The sequence below is a fragment of the Pristis pectinata genome, chromosome 12 (assembly GCF_009764475.1).
Source record: "Pristis pectinata isolate sPriPec2 chromosome 12, sPriPec2.1.pri, whole genome shotgun sequence".
NCBI lineage: Eukaryota > Metazoa > Chordata > Chondrichthyes > Rhinopristiformes > Pristidae > Pristis > Pristis pectinata.
Genome location: NC_067416.1, coordinates 19,078,016 through 19,089,915, shown reverse-complemented (window position 1 = coordinate 19,089,915; position 11,900 = coordinate 19,078,016). Strand labels below are relative to the sequence as shown.

At 37.6% G+C, this 11,900-nt stretch overlaps 1 protein-coding gene across 2 annotated transcripts in view; it reads left to right on the top strand.

The window, feature by feature from the left end:
* Positions 1–3,414: 3,414 nt before the first annotated feature.
* The window catches only part of LOC127576950 (fibroblast growth factor receptor 2-like), a 78,118-nt gene continuing 69,632 nt past the window's right edge, over positions 3,415–11,900 (top strand). For both annotated transcript variants that reach the window (XM_052027776.1, XM_052027775.1), the window contains exons 1-2: positions 3,415–3,810; positions 6,240–6,469. In XM_052027776.1, the coding sequence (XP_051883736.1) occupies positions 6,310–6,469 (160 nt within the window). In that variant the 5' untranslated portion in view covers positions 3,415–3,810; positions 6,240–6,309. The remainder of the gene's footprint in view (positions 3,811–6,239; positions 6,470–11,900) is intronic.

Below are 11,900 nucleotides of genomic sequence, written 5' to 3'. Positions count from 1 at the left end.
GTATTTTCTTAGCATCCTGCTCCATCCTTCCAATTATCTTTAAATAATTGGCTTGGGTCGCCTACATTAACTGTGGTATTTCTTGTTGCCTTTTGCAGCACTCCGCAACTTTTGATCTTAATGTTTCCCTGAATGTAAAGGAATAATGAAACTTATCCTGCATTATGCCATATTAAAATATGTTGAAATACCGGATAAAAGGCATGCTGAACTGATTTAGTTTGGGGCTGTCCGTTTTCTATTATCTCTTATACTGGGCTTTTGGCAGTCCTGGTTTGCTATAGCTTATAATGACATTTTTCAAGTGATGGCCCAGAATAAATAAATGTGTCTGTCAATCATTTCACACTTGTTTACAAGTTTTGCTTGTGTGTGTGTGTGTGTGTGTGTGTGTGTGTGCGCGCGCGCGCGCGCGCGCAGGCATGCACACATTGCCCAACTGGATTGATTAGTTTAAAACTGGATTTTTAAAGCTATTAAGCATGTAAAAATTGCTTTTACCTGGAGGTCAGGCCAGCAATTCTTTCTGGGTGAAATTGTGCCTGTTACAAAACTGATGTTTACGTGGCATCAGCCTCTTGGATAAATGGCATATAATAAATTTTATGTGGTGCTTTATTAAAAGTACCACATTTATCATCTTAGGCTGGAATGTGCTGTCATATAAACCTTTAACTTGTGACCTGTAATTTGTTATAAAGTCTGTCAGTGCAGAGTTCATGACAACAGTTGCTCTGCATTTCAGTACCTTTGCAATTGTTTCTGGAATATTTGGCTGTTGATTGGTCTTGGACTAGGAGAGCTCCAAACGATCTAGAGACCACAGGCTCCCTTTGTAACAGCTCCAAAACCACACAGTGCTCAGTACAAGCTAGCAATGTTTAAAATACTTTACATTTTGAAAGCTCCTCCTTTTTTTTGTTTCTCCTCTCACTCCCATACTGTCAAAATATACTTTTTGATATAATTAATTGCAGATTAAAAGGCACTATATTTATTTTTTGTGGGAATAGGCTCTGGCTCAGACATTCTGGCACCATTGCCTGAATGGGTTTAAAGTATCTTGACTGTTTGGATAATGTAGTGGCAGATTCTGCCACTGTAAGCTTGAAGCTCGGGGAAAAATTAGCTCCATTATTCACAGCATAGTAAAATATAGTTAAATTAGACCTGCTCAGAGTAGTGTAACATTCTACATCATTACCTTGTTTCACAAAAGCACTCTAAAACCTGATGTTTTGATTTATTTGAAATTAAACCTTTGTTTCATGATATTATGTTAGAAATGCAAGATTTTGGTTTTGAAATGTTTGCTTCTGCTCTAAGTGCTTTCAATATTTTAACAATTTCATTGTAAAATGATTTGGAATGGCCTCAGATTTGATTGCCGATTTGAATTGAGGTAATTAACCTTCTCCAGATGGTGGTGTAGGCTGTACCAATTGGCTTCAGATTTCTGAGCTATGGAAGTTAAAGTAATAAGTCAGTATCCATGTTCCTGAGTTATTTGATGACTTAGAACATAGATAATTATAGCACAAGAACAGGCCCTTCAGCCCATGATGTTCTGCCGAACTAATTAAGCTAGATGTTCTGCCAGGAAATGAGCATGTGTGTTTGGTGACCATAGAATCAGTTTGAACTGTGATGCTTCTAGTTGAGTAGTCTGTTCCAACACACAGAAAAAGTGCCGGAGGAACTCAGCAGGTCAGGCAGTAGCTATGGAGGGAAATAAACAGTCGACGTTTTGGGTCGAGACCCTTCATCAGGAATCACCCTGATTATTTCTCTTCGTAGATGCTGCCTGAACAGCTGAGTTCCTCCAGCACACTTTGTGTGTGTTGCTCCAGATTCCAGCATCTGCAGAATCTCGTTTCTGAGTAGTCTGTTTTTTCTTTATGTCTATGCTCACACTAAAGCGTGACACATTGAGAAAAAATCATGGAAGAGGAACACTGCCCTTTTCTGAATCCTCCGAAATGATTCTTCGTTTTCCACAGAAGTGATGAGAAAATTATACTGTTTCTGCTGCTTGTTCTACATGAGCAGCATGTACTAGATAAAAGGCAACTTTAAAAGTAAACCTTTTCAGAGATGAAAAATGAATTCAGTATTTTTGTCCCATTAAAATAAATGTTGGAAAGTAAAACATTTAGCATAATTAATGTAACAATATTCTTGTACAGAAACAGTATTTTTTGCTTTCCCAATAGTATGACAAATGCATCGGCATCCCAATTAAATGGTAAATCGATAGCCTGCACTTCCAGAATATCTCTGCACTTTATTGTTTTAGAGCATTGTTCAACTTACTGCCTCCCATTGATGTCCTGACTGCCTATTGACGTTTCAGTATGAAATTTATAACGGCATCTTTTTTTGAAAGGAAGTCTCAGGGGTCTTTCAGGAGTTTAGGCTACTTGAGATATTTTGTCGGAGAAAGACAAAATAAAATGGATCTCCTATAGAGAGGTGAAGATATGTTGAATGGGGTCCTTGTCAGTCCCTGCTCTCGGATAAGACTTGGCCATTGTTCTCTTTGCAAGCTGAACTGTCACCTTGAGCCTCTGATGGCTTTACTGCACTTGGTCCCTAATCTGCTGACTAGTGTCTATTTGTCCATTCACACTCCACTGGGGGGCTCAATAATGGGCTTATTAGCTATACCATTCACATTCAATAGGACCCTGAAGGAGTTTCAAAGCAGCCAATCACTTTTCAAAATCAGTGAATAGATTATGGTTCCATTCAAGAACGTAATTAGTGTGAAAGATTCCCCAAGCTTGCTGCGATCAGCCTTTTTTCTCATCGTGATGAAATTGTTTACTCTGTTCACTATTTGTGTTTTTTTATTATTATGGACATCCCTTTTGTTTTAGTTTCCACACTGCAATTACTGTTTCTTTTAAGGATTTGCCAAGCTTTACTTCAGTGGAAGGCCATTTATCTAAATGAGCTGCTGCTGATTGATTGTTGTCCTTCAGACTAAAGGAGTAAACTCCCTGAATTGCTGTTAAAGGAAAAAATGCTGTCTGCCTTGTCATTGTGCAACCAAAATAGTGCATTCTGTACTAATAGGTAGATGTTAATGAATGCCTCATTGTTTTGCGGCTTCCTGTTTCTACGTTCATTTTTGCTATATGAGTGCAGCAGCTACTAGTCTTTCAAATATTTGTTCATGTGTTGGGACTAAACTGAGTTGAGGGGCATGCCAGCAAACCGTGTGCCAAGTTCTACATGCTGTGAAGTAGAGGAGTTACAGCCTGGCCCACAGAGTTAAACATTACTGAAAACTGATTTGATTGGCAGAGGCAGTTTGCTCTGCTTGTTTGATGATGAAGCTCAGTTCAGGAACGGGTTCAGATTACAAACAGAGGGGAGTGACCAAAGAGGGGAGAGAGAGGGAGAAAAGATTTACAGACACCACAAGGCTTTTGAGATTGCAACGAGCTTGTGAATGAAGTGTATCCAAAGCCAGGGCTGCAGAATCTTTTATTCTGTTTCGTTGCCATCTTTGCTTTCTTACAGTAATACTGTCAAGAGAATTGTAATCTCTTGTAATTTAATTTGCCTTTTTTTTAAACAAGAGAAAGTTATTTAGAGAGATGGACACTCCTGTTCATTCTGCAAGAGCCGCATGTTGGATATGTGTGTTTGGGTCATGTTTTCGTTGATCCAAGTAGTTGATTTTTCCTCGGAGACCCGTGGCAGTTGGATCCAAGTAGTCCAGGGACAACTGTTTCTAGAAGACTACCCGAGGGAGCCCACATTCCTTGCTTTAATTCATCCTGTGCACACGCCTGCTGTGGGGTACGTGGGTCATGTTCTTACTGTGGTAGTTAAGGTAATTCTACCAAGTAGTGTTGGATTGCAGACAATTATTGTATGCCAAAAAAATGAAAGAGAATGTAATCTTTGAAATCAGAAATGCGGTATCTTTTTATTTCATGCTTTGTTTGAATGTAACATTGTGGTATTCTTAAGGGATAGAAAAGAAAAATTAACCGTGGCTGAAAAATAATGATGTCTCTGTTTGATAATCATTTTGAAGTTAAATTTCATTAGTCACTGCAAAGCAAGTGCTCACTTGCAAACTGTACATGGAGATTTTTTTTTACTTTGAAGGAATGCAGTACTTCTCTCAACCTCACCGCCTTTCCCATGTTTAGAATAATTTGGGCAGGTATGTGATGAGGTGAAAATGGCTTGGAGAGCGGGTGGCATTGAGGCCATCAATCAAATTAACTTGACAGCTCCTCCCCAATGTAGTCTGTGGAGGGAGACAAAGTTCCCTTTCAAAAAAGACCAGCTTTCACTGTATCAGGAACTCTGTAAAGGATTGCTGTGCATTTCTGTATTACTGCAAGGGGCTAATATGTGAACAGTCTGAGAAAAGTTGTGTTCAGGTTGAGGTACTTAAGACCAATAGAGCATTTTTCCTAAATGTGATTTTATTTTAAAAACTGTACCACACAATATGTAGCAATTTTAAAGTATTCTATAAATTTGAATGTTTCTTGAGAAAACTGTAGTATTTTTTGAAATATTTATTCAATTGTGATATAAAGTTGTAATCTATTTTTATCACCACAATCTTTTATGTCTCTTGCTTCAATGGAAGAGCAATATATTGGATGGAAATAATTAGTAGAATAAATAGAAAATGTTAGTTTTAAAATGATGAAAGTGTGAACTGTAACTAGTTGTAGTCCAAGCTCTAGAACAGCTAAGTGAAAAGTTTGATCAGTATGAAAAGAACTCCGGGATCATCTACTAACCACTTAAGATGCATTCTGTATAGCAAATGCTGCTGGGCAGAAATTCCTATCTTTTATCATACTCAAATTATGTCCTTTACTAGGTTTAATTATCTGAAGGTATATTATAACCAACCAGTATTTTTTTTACTAAAAGTACATTAAATGGAAAATGAAGAAGGATATGTGAAAAAAATATTTTAAAATATCCAATTGCTTCATAACCATAAATAGCAGAATTTTTTTTAAGTTGTAGTGGTAAAAATACAAAGCTTCTGATATTGAGTGAGATTGTTTGAAATGTTTTCTCTCGTTGAAAGTATAATTTATTATCGGTACATGTTCCATCTGAACTTGTGGAATATCAAGAGTACAATGGTCGGATGCTTTTTTAGTATATTGATCTTTTGAATTGCGGATCACCTGTTCTGTGTAGTCATCACATAAGCAAGATGGGTTTAGAGATGTTAGAGACCCCTGGAGTGAAAGGCATTGCTTTAAAGCTAAATGTAACTCAATCTTGATCAGCAACAGAACTTTCATGAGCAGAAAAGTGCGGTATGAGCTAATTTAATTTTTCACTGATGTAAATTGATACTGTCAGGTCAGTAAGGAATAGCCAGTCTTGGAATTGTGTTTCATTCAGGTTCTGTAATCAAACATAGTTAATATTTGGTCAAGAAAGGTGCTAAGTTGGGTTTTGGTAGTTTTTTTTATCTGTGGAGATTGGAGGTAAATATCCCTTTCACAAGCATTTATTCTTGAGCAGTAGTTTTATTTCCCTCAGTTGATTTTTCTGTTATGCACAACTTTATATTTTGTGCTATATGTTGACTCAGGTCATAATGTGTATTACTCAGGTTGTGTAGCTTTTGTTTGCTGATCCAGTCTCCCATGCTTTGCTTGTGCAGAGGATAGCCCTACTTATTGTTTGCATCCTCATTTGCAATACCAACTGGGAAAAAAATACTTAACGGATGCATGCAGTCATTTTAACTGTATAATTCTGACAAAACTTTGTTTAGTGAAGCAATTCTAAGCTTATTTTCCAGTAGGGTTCTTTTAAATCTCCATTGCAGAAAGAACACAAAAGGGGAAACTAAATGAAGGAAGGACAGGAAGAATCACAGAATATGAAATCTTTGTACCTTTTAATCTTTTGTGATGCATTTCACTGAGTCCATGATGTGTGGGTTCATGCTTTCTAAGCATGATACTGTGAAAATATTAGATACTAAAAGCTTTAGTAGAATAATTCCTCAATTTTTTTGGTAAAAAAAAACATGGTTTTTAAGATTTTTTTAAGTTTCTTCTGCAACTTTTCACAGAAATAACTGAAATAGGTTTATTTATGCTGTAATGAGGAATTAATATCACAGATGTAAAAATAACGATTATCATATTTGAAGCTGAGTACCACCCTGTGTATTGAAGCAGGCTTCCAAAAATGTCCGACTGACAAGCTAATTCTTATCTTTGCAGCCTTTCAAGTGAGGAGTTACACGGTTAAGAAGAGGACACTTGTCTTTCATGCCTATATAAAAGAATTCAGATGGGATTAGAGTCAAGATGGAGTTCCAGCACCAGTTTAGCTATCTTCACTAACAGGATGCCTAGTTGTTGCTTAGTCTGCTGGGCCATGTTAACCATGGCAGCAGTCGTTCTAGCACGGCCACAGTTTAAACCTGCTGATGATGCATCAGAAATGGAAGGTAAGTTAAATTTCAATGATTTCAAAGCTAAATGGTCACTGTGTTTATATCAAAAGAAAATAAAAGTCTAATTGAATATCTAATTGAATATTCAAATGCTTCTATTCTTTCTTTGTTTTTTGTTTGTTTAATCTGCCAAATAAATTATTGAAATTTGGTAACTTGCGCACTTCACAATAAGACAACTGAAGTTATTTACAGAGGTTTACTGGAGTGACCAACTTTTCGACTTTGGCTTTTGTGGCTGATAAATGTATACTTGCTGACATTTATGTCTTTGAAAGCCCCATGTGTTACAAAGTTTTTTTTATTTTCAAGCTTTGCTTATTTTTTTGTAAGCCTCTATTTAGTTCCTAATTTCCCCATAGGTAAGAAACACAAAAATTTACATGCATGAAAAAGGAGATGGCATTTTTCCTTCAATACCTTCACCAGGCAGTGAGTTTGTAATTTTTTTTGTAGTTTTCTGATGTACTATTATCCAAATAAAATGCTAATTATTTTGGTAGTGATCTTGAGTCCTTGTAGTGGTTCCACAAAGTCACTGTCAGATACTGGTGATTTAAAAAGGCTTCCTCAAAACATGTTTGATGGTGACATGCACTGTGTTGTTAAGAAGTCAATGAATTTGATTGCTACATTAATTTTTTTCAAAGTATGTTAAGATTTACTATTTAAGCTGGTAAAGTTCTCTAAATTACAGTAACATCTCTTTAAAGATTGTGAAAGAACGTCAGGACTTCTGTCGCTAGTCTGACATTTATTTCATAAACCTTGGTGGGTTTTGTAGCTCATTACAATCAGCAATTTCAAAGCAGCATCTCATACTGATTGTTGCCAAAGACGCAGAATGCCATACATTGACTAAATGAGATTTTCTTAACTGATTGATAGATTAATTGAATGAAAGCTTATGTCCAGGAGTCTGTCGACGGTTGAGGGAAATTGCAGTCAGTGTTTTCGTTTGGAGGTAATCTGAGAATATAGAGAGAACTGTTAGGTTCTCATCACTAGTTAATGAGTTATTATTTTCTTCCTGCTTGTAACAGGAGCATTTTTAGTGACAGCTTGGTGTGGGAGACAACTGGTCAAGAAAGCAGTCATGGTCATTTGATTATGTAAAGAAGAATGCAAGATAGGGGAGGAGCGTGAAATATTGTTAGGTTTGTTTTGTGATTCACAGGGAAAGATAAGTTTTGCAAACATTGAATATCTTTTAACATTAAATGATTGAGGGAATCTTCCATTTGCTGAAATACCCTGCTTTTCATTCTACATTTTGTTTGTTATATAATTGTGGTTAATTGTGAAATATTAAAAGCTGGGAGCTCAAATCCATGCTCGTCCAGCTATTGATTAAAGGAAAAGGTTGTTCTTGAGAAGTATTCTTGCATCAAATTAAAAGATGGTTTAAAAACTATGAGGGCTGTGGTTGAAATGAAACTATCAGTCCTGTAGATTGAATTTTCTCCTTCCCTCTTTCTTTGGGGAAATGCCTGGCCTCCACTTGGCAGCTGCCCAAATTAAAACATTTGAAATCACAAGTTCACCATGAGGAGAACTGCGAGTTTATACCCTTGTCTTGTGACTGCATGGTGTAGCACATTGGTACATTCCTGAGAGTGACTTCAGAAATGTACACTGTTTAGGGTTGCAGTTCTTAACAGAAAGATTTGTAAAAACTGTGCCTTTGTAGTAGAACTGTTCAATCTTAAATATATTCATTTTCACAATATACATTTTTAATTAGATTCCATATTTCAGTTTTGTCAGAACACTGCAAATTCTCCCTGCCCTCATTTCCCAGGCTTGTATCTATCTTGGGGGGGAAGGGCCTGATTTAGGTGCTAGGAAGTCTGAACTCTGGAGAGGATTTTTTCCAATTTCTATAATAACTATTGACACCCTGCTCCCAAAAGTGATCGACAGTGAAATTCAGAATCTTTTCAGTAAAGGCAATAGAGCTGGATTTCAGAAATGAAGTAGAACCCACAGCTTCTGCTCAGCAGGTCAGGCAGCATCTATGAAAAGAGAAACGAAACATTGAAGCTCCTTCATTAGAACTGAAAAAATGAGAAAACAAGTTGGTGTTAAATGGCAGGTGAAGGAAGGATATGCAGGAAGCCCCGCATTATGGGGGTTGCATTCCAAGAAAACAGCCTATATCACAATTTTCCGTAACAAGAAGTCATGTCGTCTGCAAGTGTGTCAAGAAACACAAGTTGCAAAAAAGATGAATTTTGCATTTTTTCTTTTTTTTACTTTTTTCCCACATAAATTCCATGAGAGCGAATTTTATTCTGCATCTCAAATTTTTGGGTAGTGATTTGCAAATTCTGCAACATGGTTTCATACTCAAGATCTCACCTATTAAACTGCTGTCAACTTCTGTAAGTGTGTATTTCCGTTACCCGAATGGCCGTAACACAGGGGTTGCCTGTGTAGGGCAAAACGAATATTTCTGAAAGGATGGAGGCAGGGTTCCCTTGCTTTATAGCCCGTTTACAAAGCCATCTGGTTAACATATTAGTGAGGATAGTTAGAGAGAAAGAAAACAAACAAAGGTTCATGTCAAAGTTGTGAAATGCTGAGAACTGAATCCAAAAGGAGAATGTTTGAAATGTCCAGTAGATCAAGCATTGTCAGTGGAGAGAGCCATTTTTGATACAAAGAGAGAAAGTAAGTTACCTAAAATTGTTGAATTTGATATTATGACCTATAAGCAACAAAGTGCCCTGATGGGAAATGAGGTGCTGTTCTTCAAACTTAATATAGGGGGAGCCTCATTAGAACAGTGTAGACAAATTATTTAGAGTGGGAGTGGGATGGAGAAGCAAAATGACAAGCAACTGGAAGCATAGGGTTACCCTGCAGACCGAAGCAAGGTGCCCCAAGAAGCAGTTACCCCATCTGTGTTTGGTTTCTCTGATGCAGAGGAGAGCTTATCCTGAGAACTAAATGCAATGCATTAGATTGGAAGAAGTGCAAGTGAATTACTGCTTTGCCTGGAAGAATGGTTTATGTCCTTGAATGGTGGAAGGGATGAGTCAAAAGAGTAGGTATTGTGGTTGCATGGGAAATTGCCATGAGAAGGACAGTGGTTAATGGAGAAGGGAGAACAAACTAGGGAGTTGCAAGGGAAGCAATCCCTTTGGAATGCTGAAAGGGGAGGGGAAGGAAAAATACATCTAGTGGCATTGAATGTGGAGGCTGGTGGGGTGGATGGTGAAGACTTTGGGAACTCTAGCCTTGCTGTGACTGGGAGGAGAGGGAGTGAGAGCAGAGGTGTAGGAAATGGAAGAGACGTGGATGAGGGCTCCATCAACAATGGTAGGGGGAAAGCCATGGTTAAGGAAAAAGGGCGACATTTGTATGGAAAGCCTCATCACCGGAGCAGACTTGACAGAGATGGAGCAACTGGGAGAATGGAATGGAACCCTCTCAGAGGAGGAATGGTAGGAGGAAGTATAGTTAAAGTAGCTGCAGGGGTCTGTAGACTTAAGAGGAATGTTTGTTGCTAATCTATCTACTGAGATGGAGACAGACAGACAGATCCAGAAAAGGAAGGACAGCAGTGGATGACATGAGAAAGTAGGGTGAAAGTTGGCAACAAAAGCAATGAAATTTTTGAGTTTAGTCTGAATGTAGAAAGCAGCACCAATACTGTCATCAATCTATTGGAAAAGCATTTAAGGAAGCAGCCCCATGCAGGACTGAAACAATGACTCTTTCATGCATTTTTCATGCTCCGTCCCCCACACACACTCTCTGCAGATTAAAACTAACTTGTTTACTCACTGTTCCAGTTCTGATGAAGGGTCTTCAGCCTGAAGCATTAGTTCTGTTTCTTGTTCCACAGATGCCACCTGACCCACTGAGTGTTTTCAGCATTTTTTGTTTTTATTTCAGGTTTCCAGCAACTGCACTTTTTTTTAATTTTCATTTTCCATATTATTTAGCCCCTGACCAGGAATGTATTTCTAGACATTTCTTTTCAATTGGACCTTAATACACAAATTAGTCCATTAAGAAAATCTTTAATTTTGTGTTGCGTGTTTAAAACATGTATTTCTCTCTACTCATCCTGTTTAAAGGCTGATCTTTGATATTTTGCCTTCTATAATTGAGTCCGAATTATACCATGGGTATCCTCCTTTACGGAGGTTTGGATTTGCTCTGATATTGACTGTGACTTGACTCACATGGTGTAGCTTTACTTACTTGAGCCATGAGCAATGAATGGATGTGCAGCATAAACTTCTGAGACTGCATGCCATGGCAGCATTAGATTAGGTGTTGAGGATAAGTGTAACTGCCTGGTGTTAGCCCTCCTTTTAATTTCCATAAACTGAGCCTGGAGCAGAGAACCAGGTCTTTGTAGAAATGAAATGAAATACCAGAGTCAAACTGATCTTTCAAGAGTTTTTGACCCTCTGGTCCTTTGGGTTATGCCCCTGTTCAAGGGAATTGTAGCAGGCATCTGGCTGACATGTATTCAACCCCTGCAGGATTTCCCAAGATAAGGAGGGAACTTTAGCAAAAAAAAACTTTTTAGTCTGTGAAATAGGGAAAGACTCAGTTTAATTTGTTTTTGGATTTGTTTTTTAACTAAGAATAAAATGGATAGGAGCTTCCTTTGTTCTTAGGATACTGAGCAGGAATTCCAAAAGAAAATTAAGCATCAAGCTATGGAAACTTTACTGTTAAAAATTTAAGACAATGCAGGAGATAGGCAAACATGGAGACATGCTATTTATCAAAATCCTCCAAAATTAATTAATTAACTCTTTTCTTTTGGTGTTGTTTTAAAGGGGCGTTATGATATCTTTGACGAAAAAATTTCTACATAGAAGATAAGATTTCTTTATTAGTCACATGTACATTGAAACACACAGTGAAATGCATCTTTTGTGTAGAATGTTTTGGTGGCAGCCCGCAAGTGTCGCCATGCTTCTGGCACTAACATAGCATGCCCACAACTTCCTAACCCGTACGTCTTTGGAATGTGGGAGGAAACTGAAGCACCTGGAGAAAACCCACGCAGACACGGGGAGAACGTACAAACTCCTTACAGACAACGGCGGGAATTGAACCTGGGTCGCTGGCACTATAATAGCGTTACATTAACCGCTACACTACCGTGCCGCCCAAGGAGATTATGCTGCTATCCCAGGAGTTTGTAGTAGTTCGCCGTCAAAAATTTAGATGCTTACCTAAAAAAAAGATTGAAGCATCTGACATTTATTATAGACAGTATCTGTGTGGCAAAGTGTTAGTTGAATTAATCTATGTTCAAGAATAAATATAAACTCACCTGAAAGCTTTAAATCATTTTTAGCTCTTAGATGGTTAAATATTCAAACTGTTATTTTTTTTCGCTTTCAAAGTAAGTTAGTACCAAATAAGGGAAATGATACATTATTTATGAAAT